This window comes from Peromyscus eremicus, chromosome 11 (genome assembly GCF_949786415.1).
Source record: "Peromyscus eremicus chromosome 11, PerEre_H2_v1, whole genome shotgun sequence".
NCBI lineage: Eukaryota > Metazoa > Chordata > Mammalia > Rodentia > Cricetidae > Peromyscus > Peromyscus eremicus.
In genome coordinates, this window is record NC_081427.1 from 40,149,707 (window position 1) to 40,168,538 (window position 18,832).

The 18,832-nt window shown below is 42.1% G+C and overlaps 1 protein-coding gene across 7 annotated transcripts in view; it reads right to left on the bottom strand.

The window, feature by feature from the left end:
- Positions 1 to 10,929: 10,929 nt before the first annotated feature.
- The window catches only part of Slc38a9 (solute carrier family 38 member 9), a 66,050-nt gene continuing 58,147 nt past the window's right edge, over positions 10,930 to 18,832 (bottom strand). For 6 of the 7 annotated variants that reach the window (XM_059276067.1, XM_059276070.1, XM_059276071.1 and 3 more), the window contains 3 exons: positions 17,602 to 17,750; positions 13,082 to 13,171; positions 10,930 to 11,169 (listed from right to left, as the gene is read on the bottom strand). In XM_059276067.1, coding sequence (XP_059132050.1) covers positions 11,004 to 11,169; positions 13,082 to 13,171; positions 17,602 to 17,750 — 405 coding nt within the window. In that variant the 3' untranslated portion in view covers positions 10,930 to 11,003. Of the gene's footprint in view, positions 11,170 to 13,081; positions 13,172 to 17,542; positions 17,751 to 18,832 lie in introns of those variants that run through there. The other variant, XR_009381984.1, reaches the window with a different exon arrangement.

Sequence of the window (18,832 nt, forward strand, 5' to 3'; positions counted from 1 at the left end):
ACTGACCTTGAATTTGCCATGTAGTCGAGGATGACTTTGAATTTGTGATTTTCCTGCTTTTACCCCTGAGTGCTGGTTTTATAGGTCTGTGCCCCATGTCTAGTCTAGGCTGCAGAAAAAACCTGGATGGCTTCATGTGTGCGAGGCAAGCGTGCTACCAACTGAGCTACATCTTCAGTTCCTAAATCAGTATAATCGTCATGAAGACAATGGAGATCTCTTTTTCAAAAGCCTTAATAAATATGTACAGCCTTTGACTCATCAATTCTTTCTAGAACTTATTTCATGTGAGTGGAGATATGTATGTGGTGGGTTTTGATAGCAAGAATCTCATCAAAACAGCAAAGTTGGGGGGAAATGTCCAACAACATTGATTAAATGACAAAGTGGCACATACCAACCATTTCAAATACCAAATACGTGAGAAATAATAATTTAAAATGACAGATGGCTCAGCAGTTAAGAGCACTGACTGCTCTTCAAAAGACCAGGGTTGAACGCCTAGCATCAGCATGGCAGCTGTAACTGCCTGTAACTGCAGTTCTGGACTCTCTTCTGGCCTCCACAGGCACTAGACACACACATGGTCCACAGGCACACATGCAGCAAAACAGCCATACACATAAAATAATGATACACAAAAATATCAAAATAATCGTTACAGTATCAACACGTCATGAGAATCGTGTTTGAACACATTTTCCTGAATGCCAGGATGTTAACCTGATAGTGGAACTGGGGTTTTCTTTACTCTAACTTCTCTGTTGAATTTTCTAGTTTTTTTCTTTCTTTTTAAAAATTTTATTTAAATTTTTTTTCATTTTACATACCGACCATAGTTCCCCCTCCCTTCCCACCTCCCGTTCCCCCTCACCTCCTCTTCACCTCCGCACCCCCCACTCCTTAGAGAGGATAAGGCCTCCCATGGGAAGTCAACAAAGTCTGGTACATCAGGTTGAGGCAGGCCCAAGTCCCTCCCCGCTGCATCAAAGCTGAGCAAGGCATCCCTCCATAGGGAATGGGTTCCAAAAAGCCAGTTCATGCACCAGGGATAAATCATGGTCCCATTGCCAGGGGCCCCACAAACTGCCCAAGTCACACAACTGTCACCCACATTCAGGGGGCCTAGTTCTGTCCCCTGTAGATTCCCCAGCAATCAATCCAGAGACCCTGAGCTCTCACTAGCTCGGGTCAGCTGTCTCTGTGGGTTTCCCCACCATGATCTTGACCGCCCTCCCTCAGATAATCCCTCCTTCCTCTCTTTGACTGGACTCCAGGTGCCATTTGGGAGAATCCACCCATTGTCACCTAAGCCTGACCTGGTGCCACCTTCTGGGGATGACTCCAAGGCCTGGAAGGTGGTTGCCCCAGCTGACAAATGCTTTGTAAGGGTGTCGTTTCCTGCTGTATCTGAGCCATGGCTGATCATCCAAACAAGCGTCCCATTCTGACCCCAATGTTGGCTTATGTAATCATATAAGTGGCACTTCGGCCATCAGCATTTCAAACGTGCTGTCCCTGGCTCTGCCATCACAGGGTATGCTGTGCCCCTCCAGCATCGGGCTTGGACAGCCACACGCCTTAGGGAATTCCTAGATAACTAACAAGTGAAAAATTGCTTCCTTTTGGTATGGTTTGCTAAGTTTTGAGTGTGCTGATTAATTCTGTCATCTGGGAACGCTATCCAGATACTCGGTCGAACACATCTGGATATTTCTTGGAAGCGTCTATACCACTTTGATGTATGATTAGCATTTAAATCAGTGCAGGGGACCGGACTCAGAACCCTAGGCATTCGAGGCAACCGAGCTTACCCCTAGCTCTACTCAGCAGAATTTAAAGCAGACTGACTACCTTCCATAATTGGGTGAACCTCATCCAGCCAGTTGAGGAAGACGGAGGAGCCCCACGGAACACTGTCTGCAAACTACCCCGGCAGTTAGGGAGGCACCGCCAGTTCTTCTCTGAGAGATACCCACTCTACATGCTTTGGTCTTGTTGGCTCTACGACCATGAGCCAGTTCTTAAACACACCTCCACAGCCCTACATCTAGTCCGTATCTCCATTTCTCCAGGACGTTCTGGCTACTGAGTCAATACCTCATTTCTTCCTTGGACTCAGCCGGAGGCAGTAGGATATTCCTATACTTTTTTGCATAAGAGCAATGCTTTTCCCAACAAGGTTAGGGCTGCACAGTCCTGTTTGTGGGGTGTAATTAGATGTATCAGTGCTTTGTGTTCTTCTGACTCCAGATGGCACACTGCCTACTCACTTGAAAATGACTGACCTGACTGTACAGAGGGGACAGGATTTCTCTCATCTCATGGTCTTGTCTCCGAGTTGTAAAGCTCCTCAGAAGGAGCGGTCTGCACCTTCCTATGGAGTGTTTCCAAAGATGTAATGATAAAATTAATCCTGAAACAGAATTGGCGCAGTGCATTGGTTTAATAAGGCCCTTGTGCATACCTTCTAAGCCCTCAGAGTTAAGAGAGGCATTGTTACAATCACTTCCAGTTTGCAAAAGAAAAAACAGAATCAAGTCATACGTCATATACTCCGTCTCTTCAGCTAGCTTCTGAGAAAGCCAGGACTAGACAACATACATGCCTTCTCTGATGCTTTTTTCTTAGCACCCAAACATGTCCAAGTGAGCCCACTCTACCAGGAGACTAGAGTGCCAATTTAGCATTCAAACCAGGACATCCATTGTCAGTGGGGTGTTTTTGGCTTTTTGATTGATAAAAGACAGTGACAAATTGGTCATGGTCATTCATTCCTATAATCCTACTATTTGCAAGACTGAGGCAGACTGACAGAGAGAGATGAAAGGAAAATTCGGGCAGGAAGGATAACTGGTGGGTTTGAGGTTTGGATACAATAAGGAGTCATCCCCATTTTTCTAAACAGTGCACTCAGATCTTTTCTCTCTTTCTCAGTTTCTCTAAACTCTATTTCAAATGGACCTTCCTCTGGGAAGCAGTTCCCAAGGAACCAGTCCAAAGTCCCCCTGTGTCCTCTGTGCCCTCACTCACATCTTCTTATGGGATGAAGAAGCCAGAAATGTGTGTTAAATGTTCAGTATATATTCAAGGTGACAGCATTAGACTGTCACTCTTAGAACTGTTTTGAGTCGGGCTCCTTCTATAGCCCAGGCTATCCTTCATCTCATAGCAATTCTCCTGCCCCAGTCTTCCAAATGGTAGGATTATAGGTATGAGTGACCATGCCCAACTTATTGTCATTATTTTTTTTTATCAATCAATAAACACTGATTTCATGGGCATCCTGGTTATATAGTGAGACCCCTGCTTCAAAATCAAAACCAAATCAACCCCCTCAAAACAAAAGCCTATTAAAAACTAAAAGCACAATTATGGAATTTTAATTCTTTTGAAAAAACTCAATGTGTGTGTGTTGGTGGCGGGTACACAGGTGCCGCAGTGTGCAAGTGGAGGTCAGAGGATCACTCTCAAGAGTCAGTTCTTTCCTCCCACCTCGTGAGTACTAGGGATCGAACCGAGGCCATCAGGCTTAGTGGCAAGCACCTTTGTGCGCTGAGCCATTTCACTGGCCCAGAATTTGTTTTTGGGATAAGGTCTCACTATGGAGCCTTGGCTGGCCTGAGATTTGATATGTAGACCAGGCTGGCCTCAAACTCAGAGATCCTAGGATCAAAGGCATGTATTACTACGCCTGGCAGAAATTTTGCTATTAATATCAGAAAAGGTATCTATTGTTTTAAGTGATAACAAGCCCATGATTTTTTTAAAAAAGGAAAAGCATTTATTACTTTTACCTCATGTAACATAATGCATTTCAACATTTTAGACAATATGGGTAAACAAAAGACAATAAACAGGTCCACCTAGAGGTAACCAGAGTTCATATTTGTTAAGCATCAAGCCCTTTTCCCATGCATATGTCTAAACAAAGGTTTTTAATTTCACACATTTAGTTTTGACGATTTTTACAGATACCTTTTCTGGCATGTGCCACACACCTGTGAAGTTATATTAAATAGCTATACGGTATTCTTGTTGGAAATTCACGCTTCTCATTTTCTCCATTAAAGTGTAAAGAGATGGGCTTCTGCGTGTCCACATCCCAGCTAGTTCATTAGGCTTTGGTTACAAGTACAGTGTGTAACCAACATCACAGCCCACGTTGACAACATTCCTCGTCTCCCGTGGCTGTTTAGGGGGAAATCTTGCCCCATGCCTGCTTTACACGGTCTGGTTATATCAACCTGCGTTTCTCGACAGGTCGTCTGAAGAGACGCACACGGTGGTTGGCGTGTTGTATACCTGGCTGTGCTGAGCGCGTGTCCGAGGTTTATCTGGGTCACGGTGTGGCCACTTGTTGGTTCTTGAGCTGTTTTCTCTTCTGTTAATTTGTAGTTCTCTGTTTCAAAGCCCATGCCCACTTTTCCACTGTGGTGGGAAGGATTTCACGGGGAGAGGAACAATCAGCCTCAGACTGAGCAGGGTTCTAGCGGCACCGGGAAGACGATGCTGTCTTTAGTTTCCAAATCCAGACGTCAGTACATGTCTCCCGTTCTGGCCTGGGCTCTGTGCGTGTATGGCACTGATGAATAATAAAGATTATTTATTTGAATCAAGTTTTAGTTCCCTCTCTTCAAAGAATGACACGAATTTCCAATTTGTTTTCTAAAATAGTTAACCCTTTAAAGCTGATCTTAGCTTTAATAGAAACATTCTTTACTGAAGGAGGCAGAATGTAAATAAATAAGTGGTACCTTACTTAAATGTTACCTGGGAAGCTGGCTTCCTGAACCAAGAGCCCTATAAATTCCTCATCCCTCAGATTAAGAGGAATCACTGTTTGCAAATTAGTAGTCTGTGAAGACTAAAAAGAAAAAAAGGGGGGGGGGCTGGTGTGGTGGCACACGCCTGAAATCCTAGCACTCTGGAGCCAGAGGCAGGAGCATTGCTATAAGTGAGGCCAGATAGGGCCACACAGCCCGATTCTGCACAAACAGTAAAGAAAAAAAAAAAAGTAACAGCTTGTAAGAATCATCCCTAGGCACAAACTCTCCAACTTGAAAAAGAAAAATGGTCTACTTGAATCCCAAATTAACCGTCACTAGATTGGCACCTAATCTGGTCCTTCCAGAAATAAAAGCCCGGGTTTGGTAAAGTTCTTGGCCAGGTGTTGGTGGTGCATGCCTTTAATCCCAGCACTTGGGAGGCAGAGGCTGCAGATTTCTGATCTAGGGAGCGAGTTCCAGGACAGCCAGGGCTGCACAGAGAAACTCTGTCTCAGAAAAAGAGTTAGCTCTCCGGGTCACAGAGAACTCAGGTGTCGTGCCCATTACTGCTTCATTAGATTCTTACATTCCCTGGCTGTCCCCAGTGGCCTGTGTCTTCAAGCTAACGCAGCCAAATTAGAGTTCCTCATTTGTATGAGCTCCTTCCTTTCCGAGGCTTCACATTCCGTGTTGTTTCCTAAGGAGGCAACTCCAAACTGTGTACAGTGTCAGCTGGTGGAAAACCTGGACCTGTCCTTGTAACCAAAGGTCTTTCTCAGCTGGGCATGGTAAAGCCTTCCCTGTGCTCGTGGCATTTGGGAGGGGTAGGGGAAGGATGCAAAATTCTAGGTCATCCTTGGCTACGTAGTGAGTTCAAAGCCAGGAGAACCTACAAGAGTCTAAATAATAATAATAATAATAATAATAATAATAATAATAATAATACATTAAAAGGTATCTATCTTATCTGGACTAAAGATTCATAGTAGGCAGGTGCCTTCTATTATAGCAGTGTGTACACATATTTCTACAAACTTTTGCCATCTTAGACATCGCTTAAGGAAAAATTTGTTATACAAATAATAAAGCAACATGGGAAGTGATTCACCCGGAACTCCATCCCCTCAACAGGTCATTTGTTCTTCTACAGGACCTTCTGGTTTTGTATAGATAATTTAAGTGCTATAGTTAACCTGGGATGGGGGAGTGTTTTACACAGAAAGACACAACTCACTTCAGGAAGCCCCACTAATCGCATTGGGCTTCTTCACTCAGCTCCTCAAATTACATGCCACAGCACTCCACAGAGACAGAGCACCAAGAGGGCAGAAGCCGGCCACTTCCTGGCACCTAAGGAAGGTGACTCAGTTGCTGGGTCAGAAGGGTGGACAAAGGATGCCGAACTGCCCGGACACACCTTGCCTGTTCACCACAGCATGCTCAGTGCTTAACACAAGGTCAGGCATTTGGTAAGTACTTAAGTATTGAATGATTAATCTGGAAACTGACTGACCCAATTTCTTTTCTTTCTGTAATGCTGGGATCAAACCCAGGACCTCATGCTTGCTAGGCAAATGTTGTACCACTAAGCTGCACCTCCAGTCCCCGAATTATTTTGGGGAGGAGTATGTAAGAAAATTCTAGATAATAGCATCTAATGTGACTTTCCGTTTAAATGGAATCTTGACTAATTAAACAAGCGCATCCTGAGGCCTGCTATGACTCAACACTACTGAACTGTTTGGGATTGAGAGTCAGAAGGGGAATGTCAGAGTGGAGCCTCCTCATTCCTACTCTGGGACTAGACTGTGAGGCATAGTCTGAGACAAACAGAGTGGCATTTTTAATTTTTAAAACAGTCTTAACTTTTCAAAGAATTGGGAAATCAAGAAAAAATGATTATTTGGTGGGGGCAAAAAATAATTTTACTTAAAGAAGCCAGAAAATTAGGGTCCTTTATTAGCTTAAAAAGTTTTGGAAATTATGACTTTTCCAGAGCTTTAGGCCAGAAACTGGGCAACACTTACCTAAAGAGCCACAGTTTACGGGGATGGTCACCTCAGGTTTCAGTTAAGGTGATATATGCCTTCCTAGAAGATCAGGACTTTAAGGAAAACTTCTGAGATGAGACATAGGCACAGTCACTTGAGAAGTGTGGAACCTAGCTGCCTTTGCCTGTGGCCAGTGCTAGGTGGTGATAGTATTTCCTAGCCAAACTCTACTAAACAAAATCCCAGAGATACTTTTCTTCAAAATAATTTTGATTTAATTTCTTTTTTTTCTATAAAAAGACAAATCATATATCAGAGAATACTGTTTGGATTCTGAGGTTCCCATCAGAACTGTTTTACAATATGTGTTTATACAATCTTAAGTGAAGTTGGCAGCAGGACTGCAAAAGTGGGCCACCCGGGTCAGCGTGTGTGTGACATCAGGGATTCATTTCCCTTTGGATCACAGACCAGTGACACACTATTCTTAGGCACCAACTAGACTTGGATTTGTTTTTGGACATTCAAGTTGGTAGGAAGTCAAGTTAAAACACAAAACCCAAAGCACCACCAACTTCTAAAAAGCAACATGTCAATACTGGATAAGGGAAACACATAGCATGATATTCTCCGCTATTATCAACTGTGGGGGTTTCAGTGAGAAGTCTCCCCATGAGCTTATGAGTCTGAGCACTTGGTCCTCAGCTGGTTTGGGGCCCATTGTTTGGGGAGGTTCTGGAACTTTCAGCGAATGAAGCATGGCTGGAGAAGGTGCGTCCCTGGGGGTGGGCTGTGAGTTCACACCTCTCCACAGTCATTGTTGGCCCTCTTGTCTCCCTGTGTGCAGATGAAATGTGATTTGCCAGCCCTGCTCACCTGCCTTCCTGGCCAGCATGGATTCCCTCTTCAGTACCGTAAGGCAAAACAGACTCCTGCTTTTGGTCATAGTATTTTATTATGGTAACAGAAACAAGGCAAAACACTGGTACATCAATGAATGTAAACATTTGATGTTTTGAATATTCATACTTAAAGAAATTAAAATTTTGAAAAGTTTATAGAATCTGTTCATAGCACCCAGTGTATGACTAGTTACATCTCATATTAATCAATTATGCTTTCTGTCCAGGAGCTATAGGACTTAAATACTTCAGTGATAATAAGGAAGAGGAAACAATAGCATAAAGAAGCAATTAAGTGTCACAAAATATGTTTTAGAGGAAACCTGCCCCAATAAAGGGAAATGCATGTAACATGTCATTCTAGTTGTTGGTGAGCGCAGTGAACATGATGCTGGGGAGTAGGAGGAAACTGAAAAGGGACCTTTGCCTCTGGACAGTTCCTCTTCCTCTGCCGTCCCTCCCCAGCACGCCACGCTGCTCCAACAGGCCCAACACGGCCCTGAGTGTGAATGAACACACTGTTTCTTCACTAGCTCAAAAGTCCCTTTAGGACGTGCATGCTGTCTGACACGTCTTTAAGCTCCTCCACAGTAATGCACGTTGCTGACTACTCAGTTATTTACACAGAACAATTATGGGAACGATAGTTAAAAACACACAAACGTTTTCTTGCTAAGTTTCAAGCAGAAGCAGACACCAGGCCCTCTGCTGTAGCCAGTAGCTGCCGACATTTCTATGACACATTTAATGTAGATGCAGTATTTCCCTTAAGACAGTCTCTTCCAACGGCACATTTAGTCCTATTCCAAGCACACTTTTGGAGTGTGCCAATGGCAGTGACTTGACATGATCACCCACAGGTGTAAAACTTATCTCCATTTTTCCCTTTCTGGTTTAATATTAGCATAGCCCAAATAGATCCATAGGATTTATTTCTAAGGGAGATCTCTCTAAACAACGCCTTTACAATTTTAGTGTCCTTGGCTGGGGGTTAAGGAAGTTAAATCCAAAGGCTAACCACATCAGAGCAAAAAGTGAAAGCAGTTTAATTAGAGAGTTCAAAGAGACGAAAGTAGAGAGAAAGTCAGATTAACTGCGTGTGAGTTCACATCACTCTCATAAGCCAGGACTCTCACACTCATGCAGAGTCTGACTAAGCCAAGTGACAGGCAGAGGAGTCTCATGAAGAGACTAAGGAGCTGTCTACAGGGCATTAGGAGGTCTAAATGATCAAATCTCTTTAAGAAAACAAAAGCATAAATCCATATTTTTTGTTCGAAGAATAGCATCCCTTACCATATTCCTTTTATCTATGAAACAGGCAAAAACACATCCAGTCATCCTTGATTGTTAAAGCATAACACATCTCTGATGTGTTAAAGCATTCAGGAATGCCTTTGGGGAAAAAGCAATGAAAATTGTTTCTGAAGTTCTCAAACACAAAAGAAACTACTACGAGTAGACAGAGATTAAGTCAGGAACATTTCTTAAAGCACCCAGCTTTGAGGCGAATGCCTCTTTACAGACGTGACTCTGCAGTCTGAGGTTCCAGGGTCCCCCGAGCACAAAGGCATTTACCTCTGCAACGTGACTTCTACAGCAGTTTCTGCTAGCCAGAGCTTTTGAGACCAGCTCCATGATGAATGTGACTAGGTTCAAAGTTCGGGCTATTAGCTGGATATTAAGGTTTGTAGAAATGAAATGACATCATGTCTGAGATTGGTTTTTAAATATGTCAGTAGAAAAGAAAAAGGCAGGAGGGAACAGGTGAAGCAAATTCAGCTAAGTCCGTAATTACTAGACTCAGGGATGGGTGTACAGGAGTTTTCCATACTATTCTATTTGTGTATGTGCTCGACAGTGCTCATAACGAGCCTTTAAAGTGTTAGGGATTACAGCTTCTTATAAACAGGCCTGTAACTCCAACAGGACGTTAAACTACGCTGAAAGAAATTAAAGCTGGTCTTAAATCTGGAGCTCCTCACTAGATTTATAAAAAAAATTTCACCCGCCCCAAAGGAAGGACATGACACAAATCTGCACACTGTCCTGGGAAGTGGAATCAGGATGCATTTTAAACAATCTAGCCCCAACTTAGAGAGCTCTAAGTGTTAGTAGTTGTGGGTGGAACACAGACCGTGTTACATGGAAGACAGACATCTGGATTCTGGTTCAGCTTTTAGTTCAGAAGGGAAATGGGATGTTAACTCTAAGAACCTGGGTTTCTCAACCTTCTTGTCAGACACAAGGTTTTCTTGGGGAGGCCTAACTTTTCCCTTCCCGTTACAGGAGCAGGTAGATGGTGTCTGCTCCCGGAGGTCAGAGCTGAACCAGAATGACTCGGGATACACTGGGCGCAGTCCCACCCTTCCCAGCCAGTCCCTTTCTCTTCTGCAGAGCTTCATCCACCGCCCCTCTCTGCTCACGCTCTCTCCGTCCGGCTTCATGACAGGCCATGCTATTCTCGAGGGCACGAGAAGTAAGAGTCCCCTCGGTCTAGGAGGACAACTGCTTTTGTTACGTGCAAGAGCTTGCCTGGGAACTGTAACCTCAATCTAGGTCCCTGGAACTGGATTAGAATTAAGAGTCAGACAGAAACAAACTGTGCCCAAGTTTATCTGACCCATGTTTTCTTTTGATGTCTTGAGACAGGCTTTATACAGTCAGGCAGGTTTCAAACTGGCCACGAAACTGAGGATGACCTAAACCCGGATCCTCTACCCCACCACCTAAGTGCTCACCGACACGCACCAACTGCCCCTCTGGCCTTACTTTACATGCATTTTCTGGTGGACGGATACTATTTAAAACTTTTTTGTTCTTCCGATTAAGTATTTAGTTAGGAATTCAGTCAATTAATAATGATGCCATGGAAACTTCTTTTAAAATGAGGTATTTGTTTTACTGTTTGAAACAGCAGAGGTTTGAGTAAACTGTAGAAAAGGTCCAGCAAGTAAGAAACTGGAAGAGAGTACAATGAAACAGAACCAGGGTCTGGCCACAGGCCGCCTCGACCCAAGACCCCTGAGATTCCTTGCTGTAGGCAAAACATACCCACCTACCTTCTACTTATCAACAGAAAAATCAGTATGACTCCTTCTGTATTTCTACTTGGATGCATGGGAACGGGGGTCACTGAGAAAGGCGGAGGGCTAAGACCATCCGATCACTCCCTCCCTGCTCCAGTACAAAAATAGTTATCAGCAGACCATCATTTCCCTTGCTCTCAGTTATCTTAGGAAAACACTTAGAATTACAGCAATGACAGCATTTTCAAGTTCTTTTATGCAGAACCGTTGCCAAGGTTCAGAATACCATGAGAAATCTTGAGAAAACAGTTTTCACATGAAGAACTGAGCAATCAGGTTCGCCAGGCCCAAAATGATGATGAAAACGTGAAAGACTAATTTAGGCCATGTCAGACGCTCTTCTTGGTGGAGGGAAATTATATAGATGAGAGAAGGGTATATGAACACGAAAGCCAGGCCACACGCTGCTCCTGAGTACCTGCAGAACAAAAACTTTCTGGGTTAATGGTCGTGCTGTTTTTGGATGACTTACAATTAAGGTAAATACAGTATAGTTTAAATTGTGCTAAGTCTCATTTTGCAACAAAATTTGTCATTTGTCACTGACATTTGAGTTTAAAACTTGTTAGATTTTTAAATTAACAAAAATATTATTTCCTGCTTGTCTTTATAATATCTGCACAGCAAACAGGTTTTATTCATTTCTTAAATCTCAGACATATCTGGAGACAGACTTTTATCTTTGATCTTTTTTTGAGGGGGACCAAGCTAGCTCTGAACTTGTTACATAGCTCAGAATGACCTTGAACTTCTGATCCTCCTGCCTCTACTTCCTAAGTGTGGGCATTTCAAACCCACAACACCATTGGTTTATGAGGTGCTGGAGATGGAACCCAGGGCCTTGTGCATGCCAGGCAAGTTCTCTACCAAATGAATTACATCCCCCATCTCCATTTTTGACCTTTATAAAGTCATTCAGGGTTTGTGAGGGATTGGTAGCACCTGTGTATGAATGAGAAGAAAGGAATTCATTCAGTGTAATTATCAAGGAACACAAAAATTCTTAAATAAGGTTTGACAGAGAAAGAGGCAATTCCCCATTTTCTCAAGGAATACTTTAACAGGGACTTTTAAGTCCATTATATTCCGTAGGTACCACATAACACTCCCTCTCACAGACACCACAGAACACTCTCTCCCACAGACATCACATAACTGTGGTGGTTTGAAAGAAAATGGTCCCCAAAGGGAGTGGCACTATTAGGGGGTGTGGCCTTGTTGGAGTAGGTGTGGTCTTGGTGGAGGAAGTGTGTCACTGTGGAGGGGGCCTTTGAGGTCTCATATATGCTCAAGTCATGTCCAGTGAGAATTGCCTGCCTATCAAGATGTAGGACTCTCAGCTTCAGCAACATGTCTGCCTGCATGCCACCATGTCCCACCATGATAAGGGACTAAACCTCTAAAAATGTAAGCCTCCTCAATCAAATGTTTTTCTTTTATAAGAGTTGCGGTGGTCATGGTGTCTTTTCATAGCAACAGAAACCATAACTAAAACAATAACACTGTCTCCCACAGGTACAGAACACTGTCCCCACAGGTACAGAACACTGTCCCCACAGGTACAGAACACTGTCCCCACAGGTACACAGAACACTGTCCCCACAGGTACACAGAACACTGTCCCCACAGGTACAGAACACTGTCCCCACAGGTACAGAACACTGTCCCCCACAGGTACAGAACACTGTCCCCACAGGTACAGAACACTGTCCCCACAGGCATCACTTTCTTCTTTTATTACCTTCTTAGGAAAAATTTTTAACAAGAGTGACTCAATCTGATGTCTAAATCAAGGAAGACATCAGATCATTTTGAAGGCATTTCACTCAGTCTGCTGTTCATATCGAGGAAGGCCTCAGATTATTCTGAACACATTTCTAGCGACAGTATGATCAACCATCTTTTTCTTTTCTTTTTTCTTTTTCTTTTTTTTAGAAAGGACATTAAAAAAGAGCCATCTTGGATCTAAACTCTTGCTTTTTGAATCTTTTTTCTTTTTGAGTAGAAACGTATTAAGAGTTAGGCAGACATGGTGTTGACAGATAAAGGACTTCCTGGGTGCACCTAAGAAGTAATGTATATTGAAAATAACTTTTTATTTCAGATAAAAGGAACACAATGGAAAATGAGAAAAATAAAGAGAAAGGTAGCTGCGGGACCAGGAGGCTCCTAGAGCTCCTTCTCAGAGATCAGCAAAAACGGAGTTTAATAAGCACCTAACAAACAGCAGAAAGTATACTTGAACATGACCAGTATGAAACACTTCCAGAGCATTCGTTCAGTTAAAGCATCAACAGCAACAATGACAATAGCATGCGTGTATGGTGTACCTTATGATCCCTCCTATGTTTGGGTAGAAACAGGCCATGGTCACTCCAGCTCCCACAATAACTAAATTAAGAATCAGCACGTGGAAAATGCTAGAAGGTAAAAGAGAATTTATATGAAGGAAAAGATATAAAACAGGTAAGTTATACTCAATTTTTAGGACAATTAAAATTCATTCTTTTTTCTCTTCTTCTTTTTTGATTTTGTTTTTTGTTTTTTGTTTTTCGAGACAGGATTTCTCTGTGTAACAGCCCCAGCTATCCTGGATCTCACTCTATAGCCCAGGCTGGTCTGGAACTCACAGAGATCTCTGCCTGCCTCTACCTCCCGAGTGCTGTGGGATGGTTTGTATGTCAAGTGTGTTGCTGATTGGTCAATAAATAAATCACTGATTGGCCAGTGGCCAGGCAGGAAGTATAGGCGGGACAAGGAGGAGAATAAAGCGGGGAAGTAGAAGGCTGAGTCAGAGACACTGCCAGCCGCCACAATGACAAAGAGCATGTGAAGATGCCGGTAAGCCACGAGCCACGTGGCAAGGTATAGATTTATAGAAATGGATTAATTTAAGCTGTAAGAACAGTTAGCAAGAAGCCTGCCACGGCCATACAGTTTGTAAGCAATATAAGTCTCTGTGTTTACTTGGTCGGGTCTGAGCGGCTGTGGGACTGGCGGGTGACAAAGATTTGTCCTGACTGTGGGCCAGGCAGGAAAACTCTAGCTACACCCGAGTGCTGGGATTAAAGCTGTGCGATACCACCACCTGGCTGAAATTCATTCTTAACACCTTTAAAATGATTGTCTTTATTTTGCCAACAAAGCTGAAATATACTACTCAATGCTGGTAAATAGAAAGTGAAATTGGCCTTTTTAATCTAATTTTATAAAAATTCTATAAAAAATTTATTAGGTGCAAACTAGTAGTATGCACCAGAGTACACATTTTATCTATAATTTTGCTTGGAATATCTTGAGAAAACAAAACCATGAAAAAAAACCTATTAAAGTACTTATAAAAAAAATAAGAAGACTGTAGATCAAGGAAATCAAGTTTATCTGATAGAATATAGTAAAAATTATTAAAAATAACACCATTATTTATGTAAATAATCAAGAATTATCCAAACAATTTGGAAAAAAAGCTAGTTGGATTTTCACTAAACACGAAAATCAAAGAAAAAAGTGGAGGGTAGGAAGGTACGGCAGAGCATATTGCCAATGTATGAAAAAGTCAGGAAAATTATTTATGCTGGTTGATAGTTATCATACATCTCGATAAGTTACAGAGCTATTAGGTGTCAAGATGTTATTAGTCACCTAGAATTCCAACCTTCAACTTGCTGGACCTTTTGTTTTATTAGGAGAAAAACCTTTGTTTATTTTCCAAAGCAGCAGCTGGTTCTCCAAGTGTGACCATGAATTCCGTTTTGGGAAGCCTTTGAGGTAAACCCTGTTCTCCTAACCGTACAAGACACGGCATGCTTTACAAAAGCAACACAGGAGGGCAAAGGCACCTCGCTGTGTTCTATGATGGAGTGTTCACTGCCAACACTTTCAAGAGAAAATGAAACAGGAGAAAATACTTATTAACTTCGTCCATGAGAGGGGTAGGGGTATGACTCGGTGGGGCGTTGACCTAACATGCTCCAGGCTCTGGGTTCAATTTCTACCACCCATGGGTGAAAGGAGCAAAGCTTAGTGGATCGGATGTCATCCTTGGAGTGTGTACCTTTTTAATGGTCTATGTGGTCACATGGGAAGCAATCAGGCACACCTGCACACTCAAGTACACGGATGTCTTGAGGAAAGGCAGCTGCCAGCACAGCTGGACCAAACTATCCGACAGGCTCAACAAATGCTACCATTTCTGGAAACGCAGCCAAAACAGCAGCCATCCGCACTTGTTGATGAACTGACATTTCCTATAAATGAATGTTGACGAGCTTGCCATTTAAGGAAAACAACAGGCAGTATTCATTGCTGATAGTAACAGCTGAGTTTTCAAATAAAAACTAGGATTCTGGAGAACTTGGCACTTGCCACTGTGATTTTGATGGCTTTCCAAAATGTAAAGACTTTTTGGGATGAAACTGGTAGTGACATTAACGGATATGAGTTTCAGTGATGTATAAAGAAGTGTGTGAACATTGGAGAGACCTACAGAACTCTGGGAACCAATATTGACCAAGTATGATGTCATAAACTCATTCAGGGACCGAGAAGCACAAAGCAAGGGAACTCAATGGGTTTTCAGGCAGCCAGCTTCCAACTGTACAGTGCAGACGAGGAGCTACGCTGTGTCCAGTCCCTCATGGCACCAAAGATGAGGAACATCCTCAATTATCTGACAAGCTATAAAAGGCTCCTCTTCTTCAACTCTACATCTACATGAGGCTGAATTTTCCTCACATGTCTAAATGAAAGGATTGTATAGCAGACAATGTAGAAACACAGACTTCAACTGTCAACCAGAAAGCAGACATTAAAGAGTTTTTAACTGTACAACAATGTTCCAGGGAGCCGGGCGGTGGTGGCGCACGCCTTTAATCCCAGCACTGGGAGGCAGAGCCAGGCGGATCTTTGTGAGTTCGAGGCCAGCCTGGTCTACAGAGCGAGATCCAGGAAAGGCACAAAGCTACACAGAGAAACCCTGTCTTGAAAAACCAAAAACCAAAAACCAAAAAAACAAAAAACAAAAAAAACCCCAATGTTCCAGGGAATCAGTTATTTTTCATAAAAATATTATTCATGTTAACAAGTAATGGTTTTATTTATAATTTTTTGAGGGGAGTGCCAGGGTCTCAAGAATGATGCATTTGTTTTCCAAGTTGGCCAAACCTTTGAGGTTCTCCTGCCCCTACCACCTAGGTGAGTGGAATTACAGGTGTGCCTTTCTGCTTAGATTTTTTTAAGGAATCAATAAATACCCTAAAATTTTTAGTTTTAATTTTTTACATTAAATATTGATAATGTACCTTTGAAAATAAAAGATCCTGGTAGTACTCAATAAAATTGAGGAGTATAAAGAAGTCTGGAGTTCAAAAAAAATCATGCACCATCATGTAGGGCAATGGCAGTGTGTTCTTGTCACAGGGAAGAAAAAAATGTGAACACAAAAGGGAAATCTCAGACTTTTCTCCAAGAAGAAAAACCACTCTAACGGCCACCATTAAAATAGTGGAAAAAAGGAAAACAAAAAAAGCTAGGCAGTGGTCTGTAACCCCGGCACTCAGGAGGCTGAGGCAGGTGGATCTCTGAGTTGGAGGCCAGCCTGGTCTACATAGTGAGTTCCAGGACAGCCAGGGTTGTTACACAGAGAAACCCTGTCTGGAAAAAACCAATGAAAATGAAACAAAAAATGGCCAAAGACAGGAGTGATGCATTAGCCCAGAAATATTTCATCAATGACTTCACTGCGTTGTTTTATTTTGGTGAAACAAATACAGTAGAGTCAATGGAGTAGCAAACAGAAACTTTGTATTTTCTGAACTCCAATAGATTAGCAGGGTTAGAACTGTAGCTTGTTACCCATTAATGTACAAGAGGACATTGTATCAATGTATCCAGAATACCTGGTAGCTCTTGATTTGCAATATTTCATGAGGGGACAGACTGCAAACAGGAACTGTTTGTTTAATATTACTTAAGAGTTAAAGTCTTGTTTAGTATGTTATTATAAATATAATGTTTTCCTATATTGTATTAATAAGTCTTTTTCCTTTAAAATATGTATTCCATTCACACCTATAATCCCACCATTTGGAAGGCTGAGGCAGGATCATGAGTTCCATGCTAGCTCTGGCTACACAGTGATACCCTCTCTCAAACACCTACCCTTTCAAAGCTAATTTATTCCCAATGAAATAAGGCTAGGTACTTATGTAATATTTATTGTAAGGGTTAATCAGGGGACTGTGAGAAATCTTCAGAAACTCCTGGAAACACAGTGATGTTACATGGAAATTTCTAAGGTTAACTACCTGAACAGATCTTATTCAAAAGGGTGCACAATTACTCTAGACCCATTAAGAGGCTAAAATCCCCATAGTGATTTAAATTTGTTATATATGAAATAAGAATTTAAACTCATTCTATGTCTCACCTTCAATTCTACACAACTTGGCATTTCTATAGAAATGTACAGCTAGCAATAAACATATATGTATTAATATCAGTAATTAAGAGCATTGGCTGCCTTGAGCACCGCAGCAACATAGGTTCTAAGTGCCAACACCTCTTAGCAAGGTACACTTAGGAGCAGTTAAATCCTACATAGATAATAATAGACATCAGGGCTAATTGACTGTCCTGGAAAGGATGGACACCAGATTGTCCTGGGCAAGGGAGTGGCATCTCTATTTAAAGCTCTTCTGGGAAAAGGACCCTGTGATCTATTTTCAGTAACCATTTTCATTAGGCATTTTTTTTTTTTAATAGCAAAAGGATCAGTCAAACTTTAAACTGACCTGTTTGCACAGTCATTTGTTGCTTGGCACATCTTGCTGGTCAAGAGAAGAACCCTTACCTAGGATAAATGTCACCGAAGATATGGCCCAAGAGCTGAACGCGAGCCAAGTAGCCTAGGAGTGGGTAGACAGTCATCATCTGGAACAGCAGGAATATCCTTGCAATGAAGGACAAGGTGTCCCCGCTAGGGAAGTTGTCTAAAAAGTTCTAATCCAAGAAAGACAATGGAGTCATGTCAACACTCAATGCAGTACATTCAATTCACCTCATTTGCTGCTTATTGTGAACACAGGCAATACCCAAAGAGTGGTTTATGAACTGATGCCCGTCTACAAACCACTTGCCAACTACTTGTCAAGAGGTGAGTACAGAGACCAAAATTACATATTTAGAAACTGATAAAACACCAACACTGGCATATTCTGCTTTATAAAAATTCTGGTCTAAAAAGGACTCAACAGTAAAACAATAAAGAAAACTTTGTTCTTCACAGCAGACCGTGCAGAAAACACAGCTCTAAAAAGCTCATATGCAATACGTAAATTTGTTCCCGATTTATTTAAATGGCAAATTCAATTCCATGACATTGTATCTTTACTATATAGCTCTCTTGCTCTTCCTCCACCGACACTGCAGCACTTCCAAGAGTGTGCACGGTGAGAGTGCACCTGCTACCATCAATGCCTGCAGGCCAGCACTAAGTAGAAAGGAATTACTTTGACACTTTGGCTTGTTTTTTTCATTTCAGTCTGGTATCCTAAAAAAGTTAATAACTCAGAATTACATTTGCCCTTTCAACTATGAATACCACAAATATTCCTATTCCCAGGGGAGTTGGCGTTATGTGGGATTATTCACATTAGGGAAAATTCAGCAAACACTTGGCTTCCAAAGAACTTCCACAAATAACAAGATGAAGAGGGGAACATTTCCAGCTATCACACGGCAGCAGCTCTGTCTCCTTGCAGAGAACACTATCAACACTGCTGAAATACACCTTATAACTGGCTTAAAACATGATAACTGGATTCCTAGAGGGGTTTCCTCTGACTAGAAAATCACCAGTGAAATGCTGTTCTTTGTGAGAAATTCTTTAATACCCAAGATGTTACTATTTCTAAGTTTCACTACAACTGCTTAGCAAAGGATTTCTTTCTTACTGTTTCTGGCTCTCACTTTTTAATAGCTAAATTGTCTGCTTTGTTTTGCTGCTTTTTATTCAGTCTCTAAACAAGAGTCCTATCTGTCCTTAAAGACCAATGAATTAAAACCGGTTCACCCTGGACATT